This window comes from Hirundo rustica, chromosome 1 (genome assembly GCF_015227805.2).
Source record: "Hirundo rustica isolate bHirRus1 chromosome 1, bHirRus1.pri.v3, whole genome shotgun sequence".
Classification (NCBI taxonomy): domain Eukaryota; kingdom Metazoa; phylum Chordata; class Aves; order Passeriformes; family Hirundinidae; genus Hirundo; species Hirundo rustica.
The window spans coordinates 97180204-97204340 of NC_053450.1; the positions used below are offsets into that span (position 1 = coordinate 97180204).

Sequence of the window (24137 nt, forward strand, 5' to 3'; positions counted from 1 at the left end):
AAAAAAGTCAAGAGGTGTGGTGTCTCTCTCTCTCGGAGCACTGGCTCCATTTTTGCCTTGGCTAGCTTGAGAGGCAAACCACAGTTGAAAGGATTTTTTTCCTCAGGGCCTTAAAGATCCCAGAGCGGCTGGAACCTTTTCCTTTAGAGAAAGCAGGCCTCTGTCGATGGCAAAAGGAAAGAGTCTACCCTTGGTCCGGGGGCAAATCACAGCTTTATTCAGACTGTGGTCCTGCCCCTGCAGGGTCAGGAGCTCAGTCCCAGCTCCCATCCCCCAAGCGAAGAGAAATTTCCCACAAGCTTTCCTGGCTTTTATCCAGGGGGAAGGGGCTAGAGGCAGGGACAAGCCACTACCCAATCAGGGATAAGGTGGGAGTGGAACAGAGTTAGATTACATTCCAGCGTGGGAGGATGGGCGGGGAAAAGGAGCAGGGACAAACCTCGGGATGATACATTTTCCAGGGGAACAGGGGGTACAGAAGAAACCATTACAGAACCCAATATAAAAATGAAATACAGTAGAAACCCAAATAATGCACAACAACAAAGAGGAAAGACATGTTAACTCAAGTATCAGGAGACAGAGTTTTTGTAAGAGAAGCCTAAAATATTTAAGTTGCAGTGAAGTTTAATCAACTGCTGGTTTAGTGAGCTGTTGATGTCCTCTTGCTTCACATCTTCACAGCTTAGCAGCTGTCCCAGTTTCAGATGCTTAGAATAAACTAGGCATACTCTGCTTTACCCTTGCTCATTAATGAGACAAAAAGCACCAGGAGGGGAAAACTTACCATTCCAGGTTCGGTTCCTGAGTGAATGATCTGAGGTGTTCTGCCGTTGTGGCCCACTCCCAGAGAAGTTTCTGTAAGTCATGACTATTTGCAGTGATATGGTGAGAGAATTTTGTACTGCATTTTGCATTGGCTTGTATTGTTTTTCTTTCTTAGAAAACTGATAATGGCATTCCCTTGTGGTCATGGGGTATATGAAGCCATCTACTCCAGCTGCTATACTGTGACTTGGCCAAGATGCTATCTGTCTTAGAGAGATTAATTGTGAAGGTCATCTGGATGTCTTTGTTGTCAGTTGTACTCTTCCCCTCAAAAGAATCCACTTGTGGTAAATAGCCATGCATTCAAAGGTGCCTGTGTTCCAGAAGTGATCACTACTTTAGCTGAAGATCTCTGTTGTAGCTTCTTCCTAGCATCATGTTTTTGAAAATATCTTCCATGCCTCTTTCCTCAACAATTTGCCAAATTACTCCTGCTTGCATCAACTTACAGATGTCTAATTTCAGTATCCCAGTTTTACCCATTTATTGGGCAGAAATCGAATGTAAAGTGATATCTGTTTTGTTACCTTAAGTTTTTTTTAAACCATATCCCTTTAGAGCTGTTAGTTAGTGCAGCGCAAATACCCTGATAGTATTTAAGTAGCTTTCTTCACTTGCTCATCTGTCTTCAGCTGTATTTTTAAAATTTATACACAAGCCTATGCTTTGGGTTAATCATACATTAGTCAGTTTTATCCAAGAAAATGTTCTCTTTTTCATTTTTAAGGGGTTTTTTTGCACTATAAATCTAAGGGTTTTCTAATTCTGTTCTTGACTGATAGATGGCAAAAAACCAGACCTTCACAGGATGTCTTCAATACTCCAGTAGACTGCAAGGTTCTACCAGCCTGGTTAGCTACCCTCGGAGCCTACCTTTGGTTTGGGACTTCTTGGCTATGAATTGTTGTGCTGATAGTCTGCAGAAATTCTAAGCTATGTAAGAGAGGAGAAAGTGAAAATTGTAAACTACAAAAAAAAAAAAAAAAACCAAACAAACAAACCCACAAAAAAAAAAAAAAAACACCAAAAAAACCCAACCAACCAAACAAAAAAACCCAAAAACACACACACACACAAAAAAAAACCACCAAAAAAACACACCAAAAAACAAAAAACCAAAAAAACCAAAAACCACCCACCAAACAAACAAAAAAAACCAACCACCAGCCCTGCAGCATAATCTGCTTCTTGGTTAAACAGTCTTGGACTTTGTGTGGTAACATTAAAGCAGACATTCTTGGAAAAAAATACATTGTTAAATGACTGTTGTGTTTTGCAGAGACTGGTACAAACCTATTTTGCTTCAAGGAATTTGAATTTGTTTGCAGTACCTTATGATTGTCAAGGCATGCAGTACAAATACCAGTAGCAATTGTTATCAACATACATTATGTTTATAGACCACATCATGAAGACTTGATGTTTTTACAAGTAGCAAGGAAGAGAACATGTCTGTTCTACTAAACAGAGGGGTGAATGCCCTGAGCTGTAAGAGTAATAATAATAAAGTTGCTTCTGTAAAGTGGTAAATAAGAAAAATCTTTGTATGAAAATCACTAAGTTTCAGCTGTATTGACTTTTTTTAGTATGGCTTGTTAAGATAAAAGAGAAACAGCTAAAATTTGAAGTCAGGGCTGAATGTCATTAGGAAATATGTCTTTGGTTAGCCCTTAGGATAAAACACCTGACTAATGGTCTTTTTCTCAGTGGTGATACCTTTATATGATTAATTTGAATAATTTTTAATATTTACTTCTGATGATTTAGAAATATTTATTAGTATTAGTTAGCACTAGTATTAGTTCTTAGTATTAATTGCCTACGTAGATGTGGGACCAATAGTGGCAAATCAGAAATAACCTGGTCAGGCTTGTTGTGCCATTAAGTCAGAAACTGTTACAAATAAGCTGCTCACGCATTCTCTTGCCAGCGTGATCCATCATTCTGTTTTCTGAATGAATGAGACTGCCTTGGGAAGGAAATAAATATATGGAAGTACCCAAAGTCCTGTTCTAATTTACAAGAAAAGATGCTGTTCAGTTTTACTTGACTGCTCAGTTGATCAGACACTCAAGTTTCTGGTGAATTTAGAATTGCAAACAAAACTTCTCCTGTTAGAGTTTATGCAAAAAGATTTGTTGGGCTCCCGCTTCTAGGTATGGTGTTTTTAGACCCTTGTCAGGCGTGCTATATTCCTTAGACCTTTGTGAGTAGATGACAATTTCCACAGCAGAACAGCTGTTTATTGTATCCTCCTGTAATCCTCTCTGACATGCTAACAAAAATAGAAGCTTCTCTTAGTAATTCTATATCTTCTTCTCCAATGTAATAAAATAGAAAAGTGTCCTATTGTGATGGGAATTTGAGATGACTTTTGGTAGCTTGGCGATTACAGCAGTACCTATTAAGTTGTAGACTGTGTTATATTAACACTGAACTGTTTTAGTGTTGTGGAGATTAAGATCTCTAATACAAGCCAAGTATTTTTTGTATTTGGTATATGGAGTATAGTGTAGTTTTTCAGCTGAAATTGTCGACAATTTTTGATCCATATAGTATTCAAGTCCATAGTATCCATTTGCAGCAGTACACTTTCACATTTCAGAATTTGGGGCACTGATAGTAGTAATATTAGTTACTAATAATAAGTAAATAATCAGTCTCACTTGCTGTTCCAATCTACTTTGGGCCAATGCTTGATACTTTGCACTTTGTTTACTATGCTAATGTCCAGACACAGAACTGATGCTTTTATATAGGTGAACTTAGGCTTCCAAGAGCAAACTGAGGATTTCAAACTTCAGTTCAGAATCTCCCAATATGTTGTGGCCACATGTGGAGAGACTTATTAAGGAAGGGGAAGTGATGGGAAGCTTCCTAAAATTCTTGTAAGTATGTTCATTCTGTTCCCAAATGTAGGCATAGATAGAGGAGGCTGTCATTATTGTACCATGAACACCGTTTCTGCTATTGAAGGATGATGCATTAGAATAATTCTGTTTGTTGTAAGAAGCAAAGCTTAAAATAGAATGGTATGTAGGAATGTATCCTTTCTAAACATAAAGGTTTCTTTGTGTCATAATGAAGTATAGGGCTTTAAAAAACAATTATTATTCATATCCCTCATATATTTCATTCTTTTCATTGAAGTGGCCAAGCTTATGACACCTACTTTTGTAAAAACTTTTCCCTCCTACCTTCCCTTGTTTGTTGCTGTTTTCCATTTTGTCTTATTTTTTGGTCAGCTTTAATTTTCATTCTGATCCCTTGATTTTTTTTTTTTTTTTTTAAAATATAGAGTTTTTATCTTCTTTTTATAGTAACACTCTGGAATACTAAACCTAAGAGATGAGTGTTAAGAGCTGAGTGATCACCCTTGGCATACTTAGTTGTAGACAAATTGTTTGAACTTGTAACACTTGGAAAATGGAAATGAATATATTTGTTTTGTTATTCCCATGGAAATGAGATATTTATAATGAGCTTCTAAAAACAAGTTACAAATATACACAAAGAAGCTGATTCTTTGTAGCAGTTGCTTAATAGAAGTTAGTTTCTCTGAGGGGTTATGGTTGGGGTTTTTTCTTAAGTTTATGAGTTCTAAAAAGCTGGTAAAAGGAAGGGATTTCCTGAATGTGAACAGGGCATTACAAACGGTGAAAATTAACTGAGGGTATGACAGCCTTGTGTGTTATGCTGTGTTCATAGTATTATTTTTCATACAGTTTGAGTTGGAGGGAGCTCATGTCATCTAGGTAAACAGCACCACCTCACCCTTCCCTCAATGAACAGGGACATATTGCATGAGATCAGGTTGCTTAAAGCCACATCCAACCTGACCAGGGATGGGCCATCTTCCATTTCTCTGGACAACCTCTTGCAGAGTTTCACCACCCTCCTAAAAATGTCTTCCTTATATCTAGTCTGAATCTACCCTATTTTAGTTTACAACCATTACCTTGTCTTATCACAACAGTTCTGCTAAAAAGCCTGCCCCCATCCTTCCTTGTAAGCCCCCTAAAAACTGCAATAAGGTCTCCTGGAGCCATATCTCCACCAAACTGAACAATCCCAACTTTTGAACTCTCCCAACTTTTCTTCATGGCAGAGGTGTTCCTTCTCTCTGATCAACTCTGTGGCTCTCCTCTGGACTTGCTTCAACAGGTCAATGTCTTCCCTGTGCTGGGGACCCCAGAGCTGGATGCAGTGTTCCAAGTGGGCTCTCGCCAGAGCAGAGGGGCAGAATCCCCTCCCTCACCCTGCTCCCACGCTGCTTTTGGTGTAGCCTGGGATACAGTTGTTGGCTTTCTGGGCTGGGAGTGCATGTTGCTGGCTCATGTCCAATTTTCCGTCCAATAGTACTTGCAAGTCATTATCACTAGGGTGTTTTTGTGGACCTGGATTGGAGAGAGCATAAATAAAGGTTTGTTGAAAAACTTTTCCTCTGTCATTTCTACCTACTCAGTCAGTGGTCTCCTATACATTCAACCCATGACTGTACAGACAGAGGAGAGGGGAGCATGCTGTTCTAGTTAGTAATCATGATGTCAGCAACTGGTCAGAGCTCTTTGAGACCTGTCTCTAGAGAGAGGAGGAGTGTAGAATTGCTCTTGGTAATTTAGATGCTGGTAGATGGCATACATGTACCAAACCTCACATACCAAAAGCGCAAAAACATGTTGTATTCCTAGGGTTTTCCACAAGACATGACATATGTTGCAGCTGAAGAGTTTTGGAGTTAATTATGATGCTTTACACAAGGATTTGATAATATTGTCATAGATGGGGGAGGGAGAGGGGATATTTTTGGAGTGTAGAAAAAGATAACAAATTTCAAAATTAAAGCTGTGGGACATAGTTGCAAACATTCTTTCACTTCCAATCCTATTTTTAATATTATTTCAATTAATGTTGTTTACTGGTAAAGAATATCAGCTACAATGCACATTTGTTTCTCTTTATGGGTCCAGCTGCATTACTGCATTCTACTACACATCATATATGTGTCCAACTTGTGGTTATACCTAAAGCTGAAGGGGAAAAATCCACTCATTTCCTTGCCCCATGTAAGTGACAGGGAAAAGACCAAATGTGAGAGGTAGGTATACCTGTGTCTTAGACCAAATGTTCTTTGTTCCTCTTGGCAGCCATATTTATGTATTTTTCCTTTTAATTCACACAAAAAAAAGTTATGATCTTCTAGTTAATAAATGTGCAAACAAAAATTCTTCGTATATTAATAAAACTCTGAGATCAGTTCATTTGTTTAGAGTGTGGTGCTAATAATGACAAGGTCATGGGTTTTGATCACTTAAGAGTTGAACATGATGATCCTTGTGGGTCCCTTTAAGCTCAGAATATTATGTGAAAAATAAACAAGTCAACGTGACTTTCTGCTGATTTTGCTGAAAGTGATCATTCTCTTTCCCATTGCAATAATCCTGACTGGTGATCCAAGCTAAATCTACATGCTATAGAAAACTGCCTTTGGCAAGGCCTGTATGCTAGACATAGCTATGAGTCTGTAAAGAATTTAGGGCCTTAGAGTGGTGTTATGTTTAAACCTTGCGTTGATGGCCAGTGCTTTCTTTTTTTAAATGAGAGGTAAAACAAAATGAAGTCTTGACCTCTTGTGCTTCTTAAAAGTTCTTGGACATGTTTCATCAGAAGAGGGATGTTAATCCTATTAATGAGAATTCTGGAGAAATTCCAGGTAGTTAATTGCAGTTTATTCCACCTGTCTTTCTGACTAATGAAATGCTGGATTATATTCTTTATTTCTACTGTCATGAGGTTCTTTTACCAGCTAATTCTGTGAGATACTCCAGCAGGTGCTTTACCAAAAGTAGACAAGTAAATGCAAACAGCAATGTTTGATCAAAAAGCACATAAAGTTTATTTTGTGGGGGTTGCTGACATTTGCTACTTATGTTGGGCTGCATTGAAAATAAAGAATGCTAGTAGTGAACAATTATGTGAAGAGTTCCCTTAGTGTTGAATTTTGTTGTGAATAATCAATTTCTCTTTGTTTTAAAAGCCTGGGATAAAAATTCATTTTTGTTTAGTTAGTTGAAGTAGGAGTCACTTTCTAACTGTTGGTTGCTAAACCAGAAATCTCGCTTCCCCTTTCTATTAGAGGAGGCATCCCCCAGCTGAGAGGGATTTGACAACTGAAGGTGTCCTCCTAAGAGAGGATCAAAGATAAATCCATGACACATAGCTGAATTGCTCTTCACAAGTGTCTTTTTGACACTTGAATTAAAATTAGATGTCTATGTACTGCTTTTCTAGCCCAAAATTTCTGTTGCTGGTGCACACTTTGTCTATTCCAGTGTCTATTGTTTATTCCTATATAAACAGCTCTCTCTGTTGAAAAGACAGGTCTGGGTTGTGTGGTGGTGCTGGGTTATTTTTTTCCCCTCATTTGCTCAAAATGTTCTCTAAATTGGCAAACAAAACTTGTGTAGTAGCATGTTTCCCAGCAACATGGATTCTCAAATATTGCTTTAATTTCAAGAGTTATGTAATGTAAACATTTTCTGCTTTTGAAGATGGTACTGTTTAAGATTATATCAGTATAAGTGTCAAAACATCTTTTTGAAAATGGTTTTAAATTTTAGTTCACAGTGTATGGCTAAATTTTGGGGTGTAAATTCTTATTCAAAAGATTAGAGAATCTGTAATTTACTAATACAGGAAAATATGTGTTTTGTGTCTGCTGTAATTCATAACAACTAAAAATAGTTGTTTTTTGTTTAATGGTGAGTAAACTCACTAATGCTGTTGCTTCATACCTGAATTTTAAAATGAGGAACACTAAAACTGGGTTAATATTAGGGAATTGAGTGGAACAGTGCATGCTCTGCAACATTATCTCCTGCCTAAACTGAATATTTTAAAATGCTAGAAAATGTACATGCATTAACCTCCTTTTGGTTAAACATATCACTGTAGTGAATGTTTTGTAAGAGTTCTGTCAACTGAAACCATTGGTGTGATGGACCAAAAAAGATCTGCAGGAATGACAATGTAAACTGGTGTTTGTAAAGTGTTAATTTCCCATTCATCAGAATTTACCCCACACACTTGTACAGCAAAATCTTCTCCATTAAAAGTAAATATAGTTAAGTAATTTACTAATACAAAAAATATGGTCTTCCAATTAGTGAAAACTACAGCAAGTATTCAGCTCCAAATTTCTGGGAGGTTTATAAGTTTACCAGACTACTATATTGTGTTTTCTGTGTACCTTTAAATGTTTTTTAAGGATGGTAGTCTACAAAGGAAAACAGGTATTGAATTTAAATGTGTAATTTAAAAACTTGTCAGTCTTCAATTGAGGAGGAATTTCAAGTTTTTAAATGCTTTTCAATAGTTTGCTTTACTCAGTAGCAGAATAATTCTTAATTTATTTGTGAATACATGAATAGTGACTGATAAATAATATGATTACCAGTTATTCAAAGAGGAATAAAAATAGTAAATAAAAATACTTACCTAAGATGCTTCAATTCTTGTCTTATACATGCAGACTTTATAAGTGATCAACCAAATGAGACTATATTTAATTTTATGAGCTGCAGCCATTTTGACAATAGACCCAGTCTCTTCATTTCCTCGTTATGTCTGAACATTCATCAAGGGAAGTCTATGAAGTGCTATCCTACTGATGCACATATAAAAATAAAGTGGTATACTTTTATTTGACACCATAAATGGGCTGCATGGGTTCTATTGTTCACAGTGGTGTACTGAAACCATTCTGCTATTCTTTAAATGCTATTTGTGCTGTCTTGTAATTTCTTTCAATTACTGTGTGTTTCAACAGGGGAAAGTCTGTAAGAACTATTACTTTTGAGCAGTTTAAGGAAGCTCTTCAAGAACTCTCCAAGAAGCGATTTAAAGGCAAAAGTGATGAGGAAGCACTTCAAGAAATGTATAAACTAATTGAAGGAAAAGGCCCAGGTTTAACTGGAGTAACGGTATGTTACTGGTCTAATGGACAGATTGTTTCTACCTGTCCTTTGTTCTACTGCAGTGTTATGTTCACCGCTTCCCTCTATGATCCACAAATCCAATTTCTCTGTGAGCCCAAAGGCAGCAATTGCTAAGTAGAATGGGAGCAAAGACTGTGCAACAACTGAGTATTGCACTAATGGGTGTTCTTGTGTGCCACTGTCATTGCTCCTTCTAGGAATTGTACTACCACCTGGTAGCACCTCAGGAATATCCAGAGCTCTTGTGTGTGCTTAGAACAATCAAATGTTCATGAAGAGTGATGTATCCAAATCAAAAAGAGTAGAATGACATTAGAGGCTCAATAAAAAAGTTGAGGTGTTTTGTGAAATGCCAAAAAGCAAAGGTATCTTAAAATACATTTAATTACACCATGTGAATCCCAGAACACTGGAAATCTGGGAATAATTATCATGTGGTCCAGTCTTTGTTTCTTATTTGTTCCTAGTCTGTCAGAGTTATAGTGTTCTTTCTTTTTAATTTTAAAATACTGGTATTAAGCTTTGTATGTGAAAAGGAAGCCAGAAAGTATACTGTGCATTAGCTTGGTTGTCCTTTTAGATGCTCAGGCTAGGCAAACTTTTATCCAGTATTTTAGGAGATACTGGAGTGTTTACCATCAGCTTAAATAGTTCTGTTGGTTTAGTTCATTTGCTTAAAATTTGTGATTCTCCTGAATTTTGCCTGTAAAGCTGTGAATGAAAATATAGTCTTTTCAGAAACTGGTTCTCTACAAATGATCAGTGTAAATATCAAATGGAAAGATCTCTTTTGAGTTGTAAAGTAAGTCAGCTTTTTGCAAGATTTTATTTTATTACTCTTCTACTCTTATTTAAAACAAGTGGTAATTCTGATAAAGAGTTAAAATATTGAACCTTCCTTTTTGTTCTTCACTTACCTTAATAAATTTGAATAACTTCTTCATCTGTTCAGGGATTCTTACTTCAAATTGTGTACATTTTTCTAGACCTCACTCCTGATTTCATTTTTGGTATTTCAGCAGCCAGACATTGAAATGATCAGTGTCTCCTACTGTGGGAACAGTCTCTTTCTGTGTGGGGGACATGGATGAAAGAGCTTTGCAGATGCAAAGTAGTGTCATGTTGGTTCTGCAGAGATATATGAGGGTGCCAGCAGCAAGGGGAGAAGAGTAGAAGGGGAATATGAGCCAGCGATATGAGGCTTGACTGTTCAATATGTGCAGTTCTGGGGAGAAGTGAAGAAAGTAGGATCAGAATATCTATCTTCTTCTGCTGCCTGGAAAAGTAAGGGGCAGGAGGCAGAGCTTAAAATGGCGGGAGATTGCAGGCTGGGAGCGTGTGTATGTAAAACCAAATTTCTTTGTTTTCTCATGCCGATTTAGTTCCTGGATGGTAAAAAGTCTCACAAACTTGGCAATTAAAGATATTAAAATCAATAAATGAATACATGGCCACTCTCCTTCTGCAACCCAGGAGTGCACATATGAAATGTCTATACAAGCTTTTAATGCTTTATTTACTTTGGGAAGTCGGTATTGTACCATTACACATATTACAATTGTACATTGTAAAATTTATGTTACGTTGTAAAATTTATGTTGTAAAATTCATGTTGTAAAATGTAAAATTTACATTACGTAAAGTTACATTAAGCTTTTCTAAAAAGTTCTAGACTAAATTAGTCAGCCATATAGTGTGTGCCCTGCTTTGTAAAATTGTGCTATAGATTGTGTAGGTTTGGTTCAGATATCAGACAGAAAACTATGTGACTACTGACACATTGCTCTAAACATGTTAGGGAAGGAGATGAAAGCATGATTAAGTGAAGCTTGTGGATAAGAATGCTTCAGCAGCATGTGGGGAATTTTGTGTGTTAGCTTCTTATGTTCTGTACTGGGTATTTTTGGGAGTTAGGTGGCAGGAGCAGCATGTCTGGACTGCAGCTTGGGGAAAGCACTCCTTCAGCAGGATAGCTGGAAAGTTAACTTTCACATCAGACAATGAGGATTTTAGTGGGTGTTGTGATAGAAGTGGTAGAAGACTTTTTTTTTTTTTAAATCTTTTTCTGTTTATTTTTTCTTCTTTTGCAAAATGTTGTAGAATTACAAAAATCCCTGCTTGTGCTTGGTGTGGTTGAGAAGGCTCAGCAGCCAGACATTGAAACCAAGTGAATTTTAGGCTGCTTTCTAACCTTGGAACAGAACATATATGATTGACTTTGTCACACAGGAAGAAAACCACAGGAAAGTGTTAAGGGTTAATGAAGCCAGAGGCTTTATTAGCTCATGTGGTAGTGACCTGTCAATAGAATATACAGTGCAGGTCATGTAACTTGGACAGCTTGTAAACAGACATGTAAATGAAGTCTAGGGCCTTTTAATTGTCCTCATTCCTACACAAAAGTTACAAAAAGCAAAACTGAGATTGTTTCTTTTCCTGTACCAAGAGCTGTGTGCCATAACAATGCTGAATGCACCTCCTGGGGAACAGATCCATAATTTGGTCATTGTTTGCTGTTAAAACCAATTGAACTTCAGTATATATTCATCAGGGTCCTTGCCACAGAAATGCAGAACAATTTCAAGTGCGAGGAATCTGGGATGATCTCATTGGAGAATTCTGCTCACAAGAGGGCTAACTTAAAACCAGATGAGATTTTCAGGGCTCAGTCCAGTCAGATTCATGGTGAGAGGAGTAGGGGTGGCAGGGTAGTACAGCAGCAACAGCACTTTAAAAGCTGGGTGATGGGTGCTCAGGGAGGTGTTGATGTGGGCAAGATCATATTCTCATAAAAATGTACCTGTTAAGGCAACAGCAAGGAAGCCAGAGTGCAGCCCACAAAGTGTGGTGAGACAAAATAGTTGTTTCAGCAGAAGTGCAAAGAGGCCTAGGAATTCCATGTAAAACTATGTAGCTCTGCTTGAAGACTATACAGTGGTAAGTCTGAAAAAGCTGCAGGATATATTGTCCAGCTCATGGACATCCATTGAGATGTAGAAGAAGGCTGTAGATTGCCATTAGCACGTCAGAGTCCTTGGCTCTATTAGGAAGAAGTCCTAATAGAGCATCCACGTTGCATGGTTCAGAGAGCGCCTGTGTCTCCCCAGAGGTCAGGGCACTGGTGGCCACTCTTGGGGGAGATATGCTGTGGTCGAGGTCCTGAGATACAGATGGCAGGAGAAGGTGAAGAGGAGACTGATGTGGTATTTGTGGAAAACCTAAGCTACACAAGATGAGGAAGGAATGACAGCTGGAGGCCGAGTGGACAGAGACTATTGAGATGGAGGAGGCTGAAAGCTTGTGGCTTTTAGCAACAAAATCACAGATCTGCTCCACCTGCAGTTCTTCAATTTCAGAATACCTATAGTATCCTGAGCACTGGTGAGGATCAACAAGACCCATCAGAGTCAGCTGAGCCTGAATTTAGTGTTCACACAAAGAGGGGGAAATGAGTAATAGTGTTGACCAGCACTATCTCACTCTATGGGGACAGACAGGTTTGTTTAAGGATCCTTGGTTGAATGAGACCTGGCCACAGATATGTAGTTATATCAGGCCTTAGCATGCGCTGTGTGTTAGTGAAAATCTGGAAAAGAGTTAATAGTCACAGAAGATTTTGCCATCCTGAATATCTCATGTGCTATTACGCTTCCCTGTTCCATAGTGGGTGACACTGTACTCTGGCAACAGTGCTCTACCACGAGTCAAGAGTAATGGGTACCAGTCACAGAAAATTACTGAAGATTCTTCTCATGGATGATCAAGGCATGTATTTTCTGATCTTACCTGATGTCTCAGGAGTTTCATTGCTTGGTAGGTGCCAGAATCTAGGACTCTTGTAGATGCATGGCCAAGATTTGTCCAGCCTCCTAACATGGACCTCTTCTTCCTCTTCCTTGTGGATACCCAGAGTACAGTTCTGGAGGTAACCTGGAGCATATAATGAGGAACTACAGAGGTCTAGGGGTGAGGCTGATGGGTATGGAGCTCAGATCTTGTCTTGCCAATCCCAGGAGGAGGAAAGATTGGGTAAAAGTGGACTGTATGGCTTCTGTTGGAGATGGGGCTTTGGCTTCTAGGACCAGAGAAATGAAGGTGTCTTAGTTTGAAAGACAGGTATCTGCTATGGAACGCAGAAGCCTCCCTTGGAATGGAGAATGTAAACCACCTCCCTCTGAATTACTATAATTTTGAAATCAAGGGCTCTCAGGCAAAGATATGAGGATAGGAATAACAGTTCTTTACTAGTATGTATAACAAGGCAAACAAACAACAATAACTATGGCATTAACAACAAACAAGACCAGGAACCTTGTGACAGCTTTCTTGGCTGAGACAGGAAGGGATGGAGGAGAGGCTTTGCTTCCCAAAACCCCAGGGGCAGTCCTGTCTCAGTGCCCCTGCAGGACTCTGAGGAGCACCAAGCTGGAATGCCAGGAATGAGCAGAAATCCCGGGCTGGTGGATGCGATGTATCAGAAGCTCTGTGGTAGTAGCTGGAACTGCCAGAATGTCCTGGCCGGGCAGGGCAGTGTGGGGTTACAGCGAAGACAGACCCAGAGCAGTGCTGAAGAAGCGACAGGGGCGGGATAGCAGCAGCCCGGCTCCCAGCAGGGCAGGAGAAGGCAAGCTCAAGATTTCTGGACACACAGGCATTTGCCTGGTGGTAGGTCCTTAGGACTGGACTCTGGCAGTGACAGCGAATTCTTCCCACAGTAAGCAACAGCTTGGCCATCCTCCTGATGCCAAGAGCTAAAGTGAGCAGCTGACCCCAACCCATCCTTTTCCTGCCCCCAAAACTCATGGTATCTTCCCCCTCCAAGAGAGACTCCCAGAGACAAAAGAAGTGTAGCCAGATGGTACACTCCTCTTCTGACTTTGGCCACTTTGTTCTGCTTAAGTACCCATAAGTACCCAGTAGTTAATTTCCTAGCAACTTATGGAAAAAAATTTATAAGAAAAAAAGGAAGAAATCTAACCCCCACAGAGGGCTACTCAGCAGGGATGGAATAAATCTAACAAAGTGGATCAAGAGTATCTTTACAAATTAGGCTTACTAATCTGCTGAGGAGACTATTAGACTGGGTATGGAAGGTCACCATAACCTGAAGTTGAAAGATCATAAGGGGCAGAGTGGATATGCCTAGGTAACAAGCCTAACAAGGGATTTGCAAATCTTTCTGCAAATGCAGCAGGATATGGGGTCTGCTGCTAGTGGCTACACACAAAAGCATATAGTATGGGGAAAGCAGGGCAAATTAGTTGCAGAGATGTGATTCACTGGGATTGTTCAGGTATGTTAACACAGCTCTTCTGACAGGAGTGCTGCTCTGGATGAATAGACACTCTTCAGGAAATACATGGAAAGAACGAGGAAGAGGGATCTCATTAAAGACTTGTTGTAACATTAAACTGAAAAAGGATTCAGCAACACCCTCACTTAAAACAAACAAACAAAAAACATCTGTAATATAGTTCCCTTTCTGTTTTGTCTTCACCACCAACAAGAATTAAAAACTCCTCTTCAGAGAAGTGTTGGCACACTGTTTTTGTGGAAGGTTGTATTAATCAGGCTCCTAGATCCCATGAATTGAGACCATGTAGTGACTTGGACTGTTGAAATGCTGAAGAACAGGAGTTAAGGGGCTAATCCTAGAGAGGAGGAAAGGGAGGGGTCTCTTGTAGGTGCCAAATGAGCAACACCTGATCTGCCCTTAAGGCTCAATGTTACATGGTCTTCTCTTCATGGAGCTGGACCTGGATCAGGCAGATTTGACAAATTAATGTGAATTTGTTGCTGGAAGTGATGTCACATATAAAGCATCTGTTTGATGTCTTTTGCTCTATCTCTGGCTGGACTCCTAGTTAGTGAGAAGGCTTAGGTACTGTATATAGAATTAGGACTTGCAGTGCTATATTACCTAAGTAGCGTTACTGGGAACTACTCCACTGAAAGTCCTCACCAGGATTAGTTAAAATGGTAGTACGTTCTGGCATTATTGAAGCTGAGTTGCTTGTCCTTTACTTTTGTGTGGGTGTGTCTGTGCACGTGCTAAACCGAAGGAACATGAATGAAATCCAAATTTTTTTTGAAGCTTGATCTCTGTTTCTGACTTTCTGTAGACTTCTAATGCATGTGCATGTATTCCCATGAATTTAAAACCAAAATAAATACAGTTTTGGTAGGGAGTTCTGGTGCAATCCTCCCCCCTCTCCCCACCCCCCCCCAAAGGGGAAAAAAAAAAAAGGGGCAGACTTTCCCTTTGAAATTTTTTTTCTGTGTTACAGTTTTGTTTCTCATTTTTTACAAAGGTTGTGGATATTGCCAGCAGATCATTAATTTTCAAAACCTTGCAGAGACTCTGAATATTTGCGCTGATTCTGCAGGCTCCCAGAATATTTTAATTGGATGAAGAAATCTCCATAGCAACTTTTTCTAGGAAGATGTGCTGTTAGAAGTTCTGTGGTTAAAGGAGTGAATGTAGGAAGGCATTCAGTTTCAGCGAGGGAAGCTGACTGCAGCTGACAGTGTAGCCAGGAGTACTGTGGTTAAGGCATTGTACCCTTCTGGTGAGGAGTAACAAGAGCAGCGCATCTACTGCCTGTCACCATTGTTTTTGGCAGTGCAGGCACTCCCAGCACTGATTGCTGAAAAGATACAGTCAGTCCTCAGGCAAGCAGGCAGGGACTGTTTCTGTACTAAGTGGACATTTTTAATTCAGGAAAGAAAACCTACTGGAAAACCCTGCTGCAGGGTTTTGCATCATTAGTTTTTTTCTGCCTAAGCTGTGGAGCAGCTTTAAGTCAAAGCCAAATCTTTGTCAGTGATGGCAAGTGGTGGAAAATACCTTGAGGCAAAGTTGTTTCAGTGGAGCCAAGAGTTCATTGTGAAAGCGAGGACACTCGGTGTCTGTTTTGAACGTGTGATATTCCCAAAGTCCCGCAGGTTTTCTCACTGATTTTCCTTCCCAGGAATTGGTTCTGGAGAGCTGTTGGGAATGGTGCCATGCTGTGTGCAGACTGCCCAGCAGAGAGTTCCTGCAAGCATGCCAGGGTGCTGCACTGCCCTGCTCATGGAGCCCTTTGCACTGTGCCAGGTGCAAAGCTTTTGTGGCATTTGCTTGTGTTTTGAGCTGTGAGCTTTGTAGAAAGGCTGGTATCGTGCGCTGACAGAAAATGAGGAATGGTCCCTTGGCAGGACTGGATCATCTTTTTCCTCTTCTTTGCCTCAACTTTGTTCTGGAAGGAGAAGATCTGAAAGTGTTGGAAATCTTCCAGTCTCACACTTACCTTATTTTAATGATTGCCGCACTCGCTTCATATGATGCTTCTAGTCTTTTAACACAATTTTGATTTTATGGTGTCTTTTGAGTCCATAGAATTCATGCAGGTTTCCTGCTGCAAACAAGCCAGGCCAGTGCAGCTGCAGAGGTTTCAGTGGATATATTTTTCTTCTGCAAACTGCTAGATACTTCTATACTACAGTAGACCAAATACATGTGCACTCATTTCCTTTTTACTGTAGTTCGTTTTGGTTTCCTAAGGGCTGATAATACATTTCTGTAACTAATTCAATTTCTTGAAAATAATGAAATGGATTGTGTTGCTTGCTCTGTCAACTGCTCCTTGATTCATTAGTTATCTTGAGGTTGCAGGCAAAATCTGGTGAGTTTGCAGAGTTGTCTTTCTCAAGAAAGGTCAAGGGAGGAATATGGCATTTGTTAAGGTTTCCAGAATTCAAAGACTACAGCTTTCACTTTCTGTCTTCAGTATGAGGGCTGTATCAGACAGATAGAAGTTGGACGATTGGTAATATGGAATTTGGATGGGATGCTGGATTCTTTTGTTTTGTTCACTTACCTGCAGTATGGTGAAACACTGGAATAAGTTGCCCATGGAGGCTGTGGAACTTTGGAGGTGTTCAGGACTTGACTGGAGAAGTTTCTGTGTAAACCTATTGGAGCATTGCTGTGAACAGGGTTTTATGCTAGATAAAGACTCATATTCAAAGGTTTTTTTCAACCTAAATTGTTCTGTGACTTAGTAATTTTAAGTTTTGAAAATCCTCAGGGACAGAGAATTCCCTCACTCTTTCCACACTTAACCAACCACAGTGGTGAAACATTCTCATGTGTCTAGTTGGAATTTCATATCTTCCAAATCATGCCCATTTTTGTTTACTTTTGAACTGTCTCTGTTTCTAATATAACCAGTCTGTTGAGGACAGGAATAAGATTTGTCTCTCCCTTTTTTATTCTGAGTCTTGATAAATACATTCCCATCATCTTTTCCATGTATGTCACATGCTCCAAGCCCCTTGCTGTCTTAGCAGCACTTCTTTGTAGACACTTAACAGAGAGTGAGGAAAAATACTGAATTGCAAAGAAAAAATGCACAAAAGAAATTAATAAACTCAATTTGGAACACTAAATTATTATGTTTGATTCTGTTGTGCTAAGTAAAACTGTCTTCCTAAGAAATAAGGAGGAAGAGAAAGTTTTTTAAAAGTAAAAAATAAAAAATTAAAGTTCATGGGCACCTTCTGTGATATGTGAACTTCGTGGTTAATTGCATGTGCAAATAAGAGATGGAAAATGAAGGCTTCTGTGGTCTCACAGAAAAAAAAGGGAGGAGGGTGGCCCCCAGGAATTTATTGCCTTTAGAATAATGTAACTAGAGAGATTATATAACTTTAGATAGTAAACAGTTCAAGCAGAATTCCTATATGACAAGGCAGAATCATTTGTATGTGATTCGTTGTGAAAAAGAAGGGAGAGTAGTAATTTGTTAATGTGGAAACTGCTTTCATCCAGCCCTTTGTGCTCTTCACTATGTTTCTTCCTACATGTTTCTTCATTTAAGAAGGATGATCAGCTTTCTCCCCATACCCCTCACTTTTTTTATTTGCCTCCCAATACTCTTGTGCAATTAATAATGAGCAGATGGGTTGTAGAGAAGAATGAGCTCACTGCCACCCTTTCAGTTGGTTTTGCCTTTTGCTCAATATCCAGTTTAATCTGCCTGATTGGTTTTGTTGTTCAGAAACAGAAAAAAACATTTTGATAAAAACTGTTGGTTGCACATTCAATTCATAAAAGCTGTTCACTAAAAATACATTATTAGCTCCTAGAGGAATCTTTATGGATAAACTTTTTATATTAAGACACTGAAAGTAATGGTACAGCTAATCCTAGAAATCGTATCCAGGCACATGAAGTTCAAGAAGGCCATCATGAGTAATCAGCATGGCTGATCACCAAGGGAGAGTTGTGCTTGACTGTAAACTTCTACAATTGAACAACTGCCTAAGCAGATAGAAGAAGAGAGTAGTACAGCGTCTACCTGGGCTTCAGTAAGGCCTTTGACTCTTATAAGAGTCTCACAACTGCTCAAACTGTTGCTGTAGTGGCTGGATGGGCGGATACTGAAGTGGATTGAAAACAGGCTGAATGGTTGGGCCCTGAGGGTGGCGATGAACAGTGCAAAGTCTAGTTGGAGGCTGGAAAAGAGTGGTGTACCCCAGGGGTCCATACTGAGTTGAGTCCTGTTTAACATCTTCATTAATCATCTTCATGATAGGGTGTGGTATATTCTTAGTGAGTTGGCTGGTAACACAGAGCTGGGAGGAGTGGCTGATAGAGCATCCAGATGGGATGGTTGTCATCCAGAGAGACCTAACAGGCTGGATGTTGTAATGCACTAATTGGGTTTATATTGTGTTTCATTGGATTTGTAATCTGTATCACGTGGTTTGTCCTTACTCAGCTGTAACCCAACTCTCTTCCACTCCCACTTCTCCCTGATTGGGTCCTTGTCCCTGCCTCTGGGCCCTGCCCCCTGGGGAGAAAGCCCCTGCTTGGGTGGGGCCTCAGCTCTCTGGCACTGGTGAGCCACCAGGAAGAGCTCCAGCAAAGCAGGGCAGGACTCCAGAATAAAAGCTGTATCCCACCTGGTGAAAGAGAGCAGACTCTTTTCCTTTTGCCATCAGCGGTCATCTAGTCTCATAAAGAAATACCACATCTGGCGCCTTACGTGCGACTCCAAGCCACAAGAGGTTCCCAAAAAGCTGGAAGAACCACTCGGGGAGCATGTGGCCAAGGAATCTCACGCAGGTACGTGAGTCAAAAAACGTAGCCCACCCACACAGAGACAGACTCGTCAGGCTTGGCGTTCACTATGGAGTCTCCAAAACACAGGATTCCATGGGCAGGGCTGCAGTTTCCTCCTTTGGACTCAAAAATCCCATCGGAATGCTGCGAAGAAGCCCTCGACCAGCAAGCTGCTCCCAGAGAGAGTGACCACATGTTCGTGGAAGACTGATCCCGGGATCAGAGACTGGAAGCTCTTTTTGCACCAAAAACGGTCAGTCTTAGGCAAAAGGAGTGATTGAGAAAGAAAGGAAAGGAATGCTGGATTTTCGGTGAGTACCACTTTCGGTTTTCTAGGGGAAAATCTTTTTAAGAGGCATGGAACCTCAGGGATAGAAGAGTTTTCCTTTTGCGGAAGGTTTTTGCTTTCAGAGTAAAAACCTTCAAAGTGCTTTCTTTCGGCAGCCTGGGGGCGGGTGGAAAAGGAAACTGTTTCACCTTTTTGGCTTTTTTTTTCTCTCCAGCGAGGTTTTTTTCCTTTTGGTTTCTCAGTCACAGTTAAAAAGGGGACATGGAAACTTAAAATCTGATCCAAAAATGGGTGCTAGGCTGTCTGTGTCTCAAAAAAGAGCCTATTATCAAATTTTAAGTATCTCAGAGGATGGGAAGACCCATTTTTCCAAGAAGCAATTAAAAAATTTCCTTTGGTGGTTATTTGCTCAATTTCCAGACGTATCGTCTGAGCAAATAAGCTCCCCAGAATTTTGAGAATTTGTTGTAAAAAAATTGTCTCAATCAAGCTCCCCTAATGATAAAGAAAAAGCAAATTTTGCTTTTTGGAGCTTGCGGATTTTATTTGCAATGCAAAAACAAAATGGAAAGAAAAAAAAGCCAGTTCCCTGTGGACTTTCCCCAGTTTCCTCAGTTTCTCCCTATCCTGACCCCAAAATCCCTTCCCCAAAATCAAATATTCCTTGAGAAACCCCTAAACTTTCCCCAAAACTCTTTTCTTCCCCAGTTTGTAAACCCCGGGTTAAGTTTACTTTTGCAGGGAGTTCGAGTGCACAAAAACCCCATCTTAGTGAATCCCAAGCTAGTCTTAGTTCTGAAGGGGAGTCACAAGATGGAGGGGACTCCTTTGTTCCCCAAAATGGCCAAAGCCATGTGCTCTCGAGTCACAAGGAGCCTCTCTCTTTGTTTGTCCCTCCTTCCAGCAATCTCTTTCCCCAGACCCCCACCTTCCCTGCGGTGCCGGCCCTGGCACTGCCCCCTACCCTCAAACCTCCGCCTTTCAACTCCGCCCCTTGTGACTCAATCCTCCAGCCCCTCCCTGCTCCTGCTTCCCACGGTTTCCCCAGCCACAGTCCCAGTCCCTGCACCCCAGGGTGGGGGCGGTGGGGGGGGGAGCTGGGAACCCGGAAGCAGGAAGTGATCCTGGCTTTTCTGCCACCCCTGTCACATACTGATGGTCAAAAAGGGGGGGTGCTGTCCACAGTAATTGGGACCCCTTCCCCCAACAAGCGATTCAGGATTAATGCAAAGCTCAGGCCAATTTTGGATGCAAAAGTGAATACTTTCGCAGCCTTTTAAAAGCAAATTTAGCAGGGAATCCTATTGTTCCCTTGGACCTCCAGCATCTTTTTTCTGCCTTCCTTTCATCCACACAGTTTAGGCTTTGGGACTCCACATAGAAAAAAAGATTAAGAGATTTACTCCTGGAGCTTTGGCAAAATCCTGAAATGGCTGTTGATAATAATAATTTGCCAATTCGATTAGAACATCTGCGTGGTGACAGTGAATGGGTTTCTGCCCTTAAGCAAGCTCAAGAAATTCCTTTAGCTGTTTTAGAATTCATTAAAGAGGCTGCTTTCAAAGCATTCTTTTCAATCCAGCCTGATGGATCCTTCCAACCTTACAGTAAAATAAAGCAGCTTCCATCAGAACCTTTTGTAATGTTTGTTGAGCGATTAACCTGAGTTTTCGAGTTACAGGTTAAAGATGAAGGAGCCCAGGAACAGGTCATGAAGGAGATGGCACTGACCAATGCAAACGAACAGTGCAAGGCAGCTATCCTCAGCCTGCCCTTGGAACCAGTGCCAACTTTAGATGATGTGCTCCATGTATGTACCCAGAAGGTCCCTTTCATGACAGCACGCCTTAATCACAGTACCAGAGATGCATTCAGACCACTGCAAAGAGCTGCCGCAGCAGACACCATGCCGCCTGTACTACAGCCACCACCCAAGAGAAGAACAACGTGTCTCCTGTGCGATCAGGCTGGACATTGGGCATCTCAGTGCCCTTTAAAGAAGCAATTTCTGGACTTTCAGGACAATGGGGGTGGGAGGTCTCAAGAGTTCAAAGGGAATTTTTCAAAAAACTAAAAGGTCAGTGCTTACTTGCCCAGCCTGTCGACATAAATAGGGCAAATCCGAGGAGGAGGAAGAAAAAACTAGAAAATGAAAATGTTAAATTAAATAATCCTGCTGTAACATGTTCTACCTTTCAGCAGAAGTCACCAGATATGACCCTTTCAGATCGTGACGTAAGCAGACCCTGTCTAACTACAGAATGTCTCCAAAAGCCTTTTAGGTTACAACTGACAGAATCCTTGCACCTAAATGACACAGACTGGCATTTAGGTTCATTGGATCTACAAGTGCTAGGCTCCTGGCAATATGTTGGCAGTAAGTATGTCATCCTTGGGGACACCAAGTACACACCGAGAGAGATCGAGATCCTTCTGGGTCTCGTCTCATCAAACCCTAAACAACTAGTTCTCTGGCTGTGCTGTGCCTGCCCACCTTTGTTTCTGCCTAAGGGGCAGGTAATAGCTCAGGCAATTCGAGCACCTGACCTGTTCCCTGAAAAAAACAGCACAAGGAACGAACACCTTGATGTTTGCCCCACACAAGTTATTGGGAGGGACAAACTCATAATAGGGTGTGAGGTCCGTCACAGTGGGGAAGTAATAAACCTCAAAGGAGTTTTGGACACAGGCGCGGATATAACGATTGTACCGGAAAGGATGTGGCCCTCATTGGGAACTGCAAAATGTGGCTGGGCACGTAGAAGGTATGGGGGAATGAAATGGGCAAAACAATCAAAAAGTGTTGTGCAAATTAAGGGGCCAAATGGATAATTAGCTACACTGCGTCCATTTGTTTTAGATTATTTAGAGCCCTTGTTGGGGAGGGACCTGGTGGCCCAGTGGGGGGGTCACGATTGGCATTCCAGATGCCCCCCCAGTTTTTCAGGCTGCAGCCACTGAAGAGCGCCCTACCCAGAAACTCATTTGGAAAACTGATTCACCAGTCTGTGTAGAGCAGTGGCCACTCAGTAAAGAAAAATTGAAGGCGCTTAAGGAGTTAGTAGATGAACAGCTAGCTAAAGGCCACATTGTGGAAACCACATCTCCATGGAATTCCCCAGTCTTTGTTGTCAAAAAGGCAAACAAAGGCAACTGGCGGCTCCTCCACGATCTCCATCAAATTAATAATGTTATTGAGGACATGGGTTCTCTCCAACCAGGAATGCCATCCCCAGCAATTCTCCCCCAAAATTGGAATTTGGCAATTATTGATATCAAAGATTGTTTTTTCCAGATTCCTCTGCACCCTGACGATGTCCCACGTTTCGCCTTCTCGGTCCCTACTCTCAACCGGGAAGCCCTGAGGAAAAGATACCACTGGAAATTTCTTCCCCAAGGGATGAAAACCTTGCCATCTATTTGTCAGTGGTATCTCTCTTCCCTGCTGTCCCCAGTGCGTGCAGCTGTAGGAGAAGCCATCATCCTGCACTACATGGATGATCTGCTTGTGTGTGCCCCCAATGATGACTTACTGTCCCACGCACTTGACCTGACAATCGATTCTTTGGTTGCTGCAGGGTTCGAGCTTCAGGAGGAAAAGATTCAAAGGATGCCGCCTTGGAAGTACCTGGGTCTGGAGATTGGTAAGCGGACCATTGTGCCGCAAAAATTGGTTGTCAGAAATAACACCAAGACCTTAGCAGATGTCCAGCAGTTGTGTGGGTCCTTAAATTGGGTAAGACCTTGGCTAGGTCTGACCACTGAGGACCTAGACCCCCTCTTTAATCTTTTAAAAGGGGGAGAGGAGCTAAGTTCTCCTAGGACGCTCACCCAAGAGGCAAGAGCAGCCCTAGAAAAGGTACGGGACTGTATGGCCACCAGACAGGCCAACAGGTGCAAATCAGACTTACCATTCAAATGCATCATTTTAGGCAAATTGCCACACTTACATGGGATGATTTTTCAGTGGGAAAGAGTGGAAAAATCAAAAAAGGACAAAGACTGTAGGGATCCCCTCTTAATCATAAGAATGAGTTTTCCTCAGTCACCACCGGTCCAAAAGAATGACCAGGCCACAGGAACTGGTAGCAGAATTGATCCAGAAAGCCAGGACCCAGATCAGGGAGTTGGCAGAATGTGATTTTGAGTGTATTCACATCCCAATTGAGATAAACTCGGGCCAAATCACAAGAGCAGCGTTGGAGCACCTGCTTCATGAAAATGAAGCCTTGCAGTTTGCTCTGGATCGCTACACAGGTCAAATTTCAATTAATTGGCCTGCCCACAAATTATCTGGAGAACAAATTCAGTTCAGATTGTCTTTAAAAAGTGTTCAGAGCAGGAGGCCTTTAAAGGCTCTAACTGTTTTTACAGATGCATCTGGAACATCTCATAAATCAGTAATAACATGGAAAAATCCTCAAACTCAGCAGTGGGAAAAAGATATTGTTGAGGTGGAAGGATCACCTCAGGTAGCTGAGTTGGCTGCAGTTTTTAGAGTGTTTGAAAGGTTTCCTGAACCATTCAATTTGGTTACAGATTTGGCCTATGTAGCAGGTGTAGTATCCAGAGCTGAACAGGGTGTACTGAGTGAGGTCTCCAATTCTGCACTTTTCAACTTGCTCTCAAAACTAGTAAATCTAGTGTCCCACCAAGAGCAACAATTTTATGTGATGCACATCAGATCACACACCTATTTACCAGGATTCATAGCCGAGGGCAACAGAAGGACTGATGCTCTTGCTGCGCCTGTGGAGATGGCCCCACTCCCAGACATCTTTTGACAAGCCAACATCAGCCATCAGCTTTTTCACCAGAATGCACCAGTCCTAGTCTGCCAGTTCCACCTAACTCGGGAACAGGCTTGGGCAACTGTGTCAATGTGTCCCTCGTGCCAGCAACACGCACTGCCAGC

General features: G+C 41.1%; 1 protein-coding gene across 1 annotated transcript in view; it reads left to right on the top strand.

Annotated features, from left to right (window-relative positions):
• Positions 1–24137, top strand: part of TPPP (tubulin polymerization promoting protein) — a 63061-nt gene that overhangs the window by 33192 nt on the left and 5732 nt on the right. The window contains exon 3 of the mRNA XM_040055792.2: positions 8657–8810. Coding sequence (XP_039911726.1) covers positions 8657–8810 — 154 coding nt within the window. The remainder of the gene's footprint in view (positions 1–8656; positions 8811–24137) is intronic.